The following is a 5570-nucleotide window of genomic DNA, read 5'->3' on the forward strand; positions in this document are numbered from 1 at the left end:
ATACAGACTAGTCTTATCATCTTTGCAATTCACAAAGGTGCCTTCTTGGCAAGGCTCCAGCCTGCCTTGGGCCTAAGCCTCCTTGAGTTATGCCAGTGACCATTCAAACAGAAGACAGCTACTTAGACCTTTTTCTTGATGGGATTTTAATTTCTTTTATGCTCTTTAGTGGAAATCAGAGAAGAATTCAGAAGTCCAAGGAATCATATGAAAAATATATTTCCCTTTAGACAGTAAAAACAACTATTGCATTTTGTTTTTATTGAGGTATTATTGACAAATAAAATTGTATATCCAACTTTTGCATTTTGAAGCTACCTTGGCAGAGTGCTCTCCTCCATTTTACATCCATCCACAACACACCACTAACCACACTTTTCCTCCCTACTTGACTCAGTTAGAAGGATGCTTTAGCATACTTATCTAAAGATACAAAAGGTGGCACATAACACCATTATATTTGAATAGTCTCAGGTAAAAGGTCTGGTTTTACTTTATTTTTTTTAATTTTTTTTTTCATGCTGTCATTTTTAATTTTAATAAAATAGATAATTTCATACTACATAGAGAGCAAGTCCATCCACTCATTGATAAAATTTTAGAAATATTTTCTATAAAAAGTTTAGTAGCTGATTGCGAATGAATCCATTAGAACATGATTTCTATAGGTACAGTGTTCCCATCCTCACCCCCATTCTTGTTAATTTTGAGAAAATTTAAAAATACAGAAAAGTACAAAAACTAAGACAAGATATCCATATACCACAATCCAGAATTAACCAGTATTTCAATATATTTTCTTGCAGTATTTTTTTTTTAAGAGAAATGGACGTTTATATATAAAACTGAAGTCCCCTCTAACCAATCCAATCCCCCCCCCCCCCACACGCATTCCCTTTCCTTCTCCACTCTTCACAGGCAACCACTATCAAGAGTTTGGTCTGTATCCTTCCAAACCATTTCAAAAACATTTAAAAAACATACATACATATATGTATCCATTACCAATATATAGCACTGAAATTTTGAGGGAAGTTTTATTCAAATTTACAAAACTGTCATCGTAATATATGTCATTCTGCAACTTTATCTTTCCCCCTCAACGTGATTTTTGATATCTTTCTCTGTAATACATATAGATCTCATTTATTACATTTTACAGATATACAGTATTCCATCATAAGTACTTTCCATTTTGTTGCTGATGGGCATTTAAGTTGTTTCCAATTTATGACTACTACATATCATGCCACAGTAAATAGCCTGGTACACATTTCCTGAGCATACAAACTCAGAGTAGAATTGCTAGGTGTTTTTCAATTTGCTATAAGGAATGTTTCCCAACTCCCAAGGTCATAACCCTTTCAGTATATAACTTTTTCATATTACTATTTTTAACCTAACCCCCTTGGATCTTACCTTTGTGTATAGTTCGTATTTTTTTTTGTCCCTTGGAGAACAAATTACCTCCAAATCATTTTTTAAATAGTCCCATTATATTCTCATCTCCTGATGCCATTTCTATATTATAAATTCTAATAAATGCATAGGTGTTTCCAGAATCTCTTCTGTTCTGCTAAATCAATACCATAAAGGTCTCTTCCTAATACTTGCAACCTTTTTTTTTTTTTTACATTGGTGAAGATCTCCAGATCCATGCAGACGGCAATGTTAAACATGTTTTCCATTCCCAATTTTAGTGGAAATGCATCTAAAGTTTCAGCATTACCTGTGCTGTATGTTTTTTTTTTTTTTTTGCTGGATATTATCATACAAATGTCTTTCTCTTCAGGATGAATTCTCTGGTATCCTTTAAGTTTTTAGCTTTTGTTTCTCTCATTTGTGATGCTTTCCTTCAGAATGATTATTTCTGATATGTTATGAGATGTAAATTCCTGATGAACACCTTTCATGTATCCACAGGTTTTTAATGAGTATGAATTTTCTGGTGTCTAATATGGTGTGATTTCTGGCTGAAAGCTTTCCCACATTCACTACATTGATAAGGCTTCTTACCTGTGTGTATTCTCAAATGTAGAGCAAGGGTTGAGAATTGAGAGAAAGCTTTCCCACACTCACTACAACCATAGGGTTTCTCACCTGTATGGCTTCTCACATGCACCGTAAGAGATGAACTTTGAGAGAAGCCTTTTCCACATACATTGCATTCATAAGGCTTATCACCTGAATGAATTCTCACATGTACAGTAAGTGACGTTCGCTGAGAGAAGGCTTTTCCACATTCATTACATTCATAGGGTTTCTCTCCAGTGTGAATATTTTGATGTTTTATGAGGTACTTCTTCTGACCAAAAGCTGTTCCACATTCACTACACTTAAAGGGTTTCTCTCCAATATGAATCTTCTCATGCTCAGTAAGGTTTGATTTGCCACTGAAAGTTTTCCCACACTCCTTACATACAAAGGGCTTCTCTCCTGTGTGAGTTCTCTGGTGTCTGATGAGGTTCGACTTCTGAATGAAAGCTTTCCCACAATCCTTACACTCAAAAGGTTTCTCTCCAGTGTGAATTTTCTGATGGGTAAGAAGGTTTTCCTTCTGGCTGAAGGATTTTCCACATTCATTACATTCAAAAAGCTTCTCTCCAGTATGGGTATTTTGATGTTTAATAACATACTGCTTTTGGCTGAATGCTTTTCCACATTCATTACATTCAAAAGGTTTCTCTCTATTATGAAAATGCTCATACTCATGCTCAGTGAGAGTTGATTTGTGGCTGAAGACTTTCCCACATACTTTACAGGCAAAGGGGTTTTCCCCACTACAAATTCTCTGCTGACTGAGGTGTGACATCTGAATGGAAGCTTTCCCACATTCACAAGATTTCTCTCCAGTATGAATTTTTTGATGAATGAGAATTTACTTTTAGCTGAAGGTATTTCCACATTTCTTACATTTGTAGGGCTTCTCTGTGTTTGACCTTTCAAATGCAGAGTAAGAGATAAGGTTCAAGAGAAAACTTTATCATACTTAGTACCTTCAAAGCTTTCTCTTCAACTCTAAATTTTCTAATACTCAAATGAAGTTTTGTTACATTCACTGGTTTCTCTCCAGTACGAATTTTCTTCTACTCAATTTGTTATCTAGCTAAAGGTTTTTCAATAATCCTTAGAAGCACAGGGTTTCTCTCCAGCATGACTTCTACATTTATGAGGTGCAACATGTTTTACCACATTCAGTAAATTCATAGGTTTTCTCTCCAGTATGAATGCTCTGATATCATATGGGGTTCAAAATTTTTTAAATGAAGGCATTTCCACACTGATTTACACCTAAAGGGGGTTATTACCACAGGAGTAAGCTGTGGCAGGATTTCCAAACTAATTGATGATTCTTTCCTACACAACTAAGTCTAAATTGTGTTTCAAACTCTTTCTAGGTTAAGTTGAAAAAGGTGTTGCCTTAAAAGATATAAGGTTTGAGATCAGAGGAAGTATTTTTCCAATTTTCTTATATTCACTGCTTTTTTCCTCAGTCTGTACTTTACTGGAGCTGGATGCAACTTGCCTCCCAAGTCTTGTTGCCTCTCTATCTGCTCATCATCTTCTCAGGCTTCTTCTGGACAAATTTCCTTTACACTTCTTTCTCCAACATCCACAGTTCGTCTTCTTGCTTCAACAGAGGATCACAGACAGCTTGGCCAGCTTATAACCTGCTATTGGGGAAATGACACAGCACTAGAATGTTAATGCTGGAGCCAAAGTTCTGTCCTAGAACTCAGGCTGAGCCCTGGGACCTCCTGGCCTTCTGAAGGATGAGGAAGGTGCAGTCTCCAGGAATGCACAAGGAAGCGACCCTGTACAACTTCATGTAAATTCAGGTACATTTGAAGAATGAATTTCCATCTCCTATTTTTGCGCCACGTGGATCCAGGGGCCGGACTGACCCGCGGACAAAGACCAAAATGTCCCTGGTTTTACTTTATTTTTAAAAAAGGTAGTAGTCCTACCCATTCTTATTAAAACATGTGCTCTACATCTTCATTATATTCACATAGGTGGGATATCTTGCACAGAGCTAGCCACACTCTGATGCCTAGCCCAGTTATATTTGCTCATTGGTGAGCTGGGGGAAGGGTAGAGTCTGTTAAGTGATGGAGAACAGCTATATAATTCATATGTAGATTAAACTCATAACCTTGGCCTCGTGAGCTTTATGCCTTAACATACTGAGTTAACCATCAGGTTTACAAACTTGCTCATATATGCAAATTACATTCCCTTTACCCTGTTCCTCCAGTGCCAATTTGCAAGTGCATTTTGAGTCTTGTGCAGAAACTACCTTTATGCAGATGGCAAGAGCTCTGAGACCAAAAACCATGAAGTGCCTTCTTAAAATGTGAGGTGTCATAAAATTTTGACACAAGGGTGGTTAGGTATACAAAAGAAGTATCTTCTGTCTTGTGATTTGCAGGACAAAAAAATAATACTCATTTTATACTTGGAAATTTGGCTTTTATGAAGTCAGAAAGATAGGTAAAGGAAGAACTAGCTCCATCTCAGGCCGGATTGGTTCAGCATGCCATCACTCAGCAATACCAAGGGATCAGGATTGTATCTCAGTGTGTACATGAGCCAGTTTCTTCAGATGAACCCAAACTATTACCCTTGACCCTCAGTGGGATTTCCCTGAACAGCTCTACAGATGAACAAATTGTATGTGACTTACTAAACCTGTTTCTAGATCAGTATTTCTTAAAGTATGATCTATAAACCACCACTATCAGAACTGTATGGGGCATATGTTGAACATGTAGACTTCTGGACCTTACCCTAGACTTATGAGTCAGAATCGCTGGAGGTAGGGTCCAGAAATCTGCACGTTTAACACATGCTCCTTTTCTAACTACTGCTCAACACTTTATATAGTTTTGCCTCATTTTGGAATGCTTTTTCCTTTATCCTTGCCTGTGGAACTCCTGCTCATCTCCCAAGACCCAGCTCAAAGGTTGTCTCCTCAGGCCATGTCGGTACACTTCCCTCATTTCCACCAGATAAGTTGGCTATGGAATGGGGAACATGGGGCATCAGAACTAGGGTCCAAGGAAGAGTTGAGAGAACTGAAATGGGATAGTATGGGAAGAGTTGGAAGATGGACTTTGAGTTTTACAGGGAGATTTTGCACTGGGTTTCACATGTACTGCAAGGGAGAGAAGTTGGATAAACCAGCAGCAAAGTAATAGCAGATATGATTGGTCAGAGCATTGAATTCCAGTCACATAGCAACCATGTTTGAGGGGGAGGCTTGGTGGCCATATCAGGACAAGGAAGTAGGAGGAAAACAGAGACAAAATGCCCACTTGACAACAGCCTCAGGAGTAGGGAAGGAAAAATTATTTTAAGAACTTCAGAAAATACTTGTATGAAACTGGATAAATATATTACTTGCACATGTATGTAGCCTTATTGAATGTATATATCCTGGGATTCAGTTACTATTTGTCACCATGTTTTCTCAACCATCAGTAGTGAAGTATAGCTATTGTCATGTGGAGGTCTGAGAAAATGTTTGATGGTAAAGAGGGGTTCCCATATTTTCTGAAAACAACTAG

At 37.5% G+C, this 5570-nt stretch overlaps 1 protein-coding gene across 1 annotated transcript; it reads right to left on the bottom strand.

Moving 5' to 3' along the window:
- Positions 1–1633: 1633 nt before the first annotated feature.
- On the bottom strand, positions 1634–3643 carry LOC136142829 (zinc finger protein OZF-like). Its single transcript, XM_065901123.1, has one exon. The coding sequence runs from the start codon at positions 2810–2812 to the stop codon at positions 1928–1930; it is 885 nt and encodes a 294-aa protein (XP_065757195.1). The 5' UTR covers positions 2813–3643; the 3' UTR covers positions 1634–1927.
- Between the last annotated feature and the right edge of the window lie 1927 nt (positions 3644–5570).

This window comes from Phocoena phocoena, chromosome X (assembly GCF_963924675.1).
Source record: "Phocoena phocoena chromosome X, mPhoPho1.1, whole genome shotgun sequence".
NCBI lineage: Eukaryota > Metazoa > Chordata > Mammalia > Artiodactyla > Phocoenidae > Phocoena > Phocoena phocoena.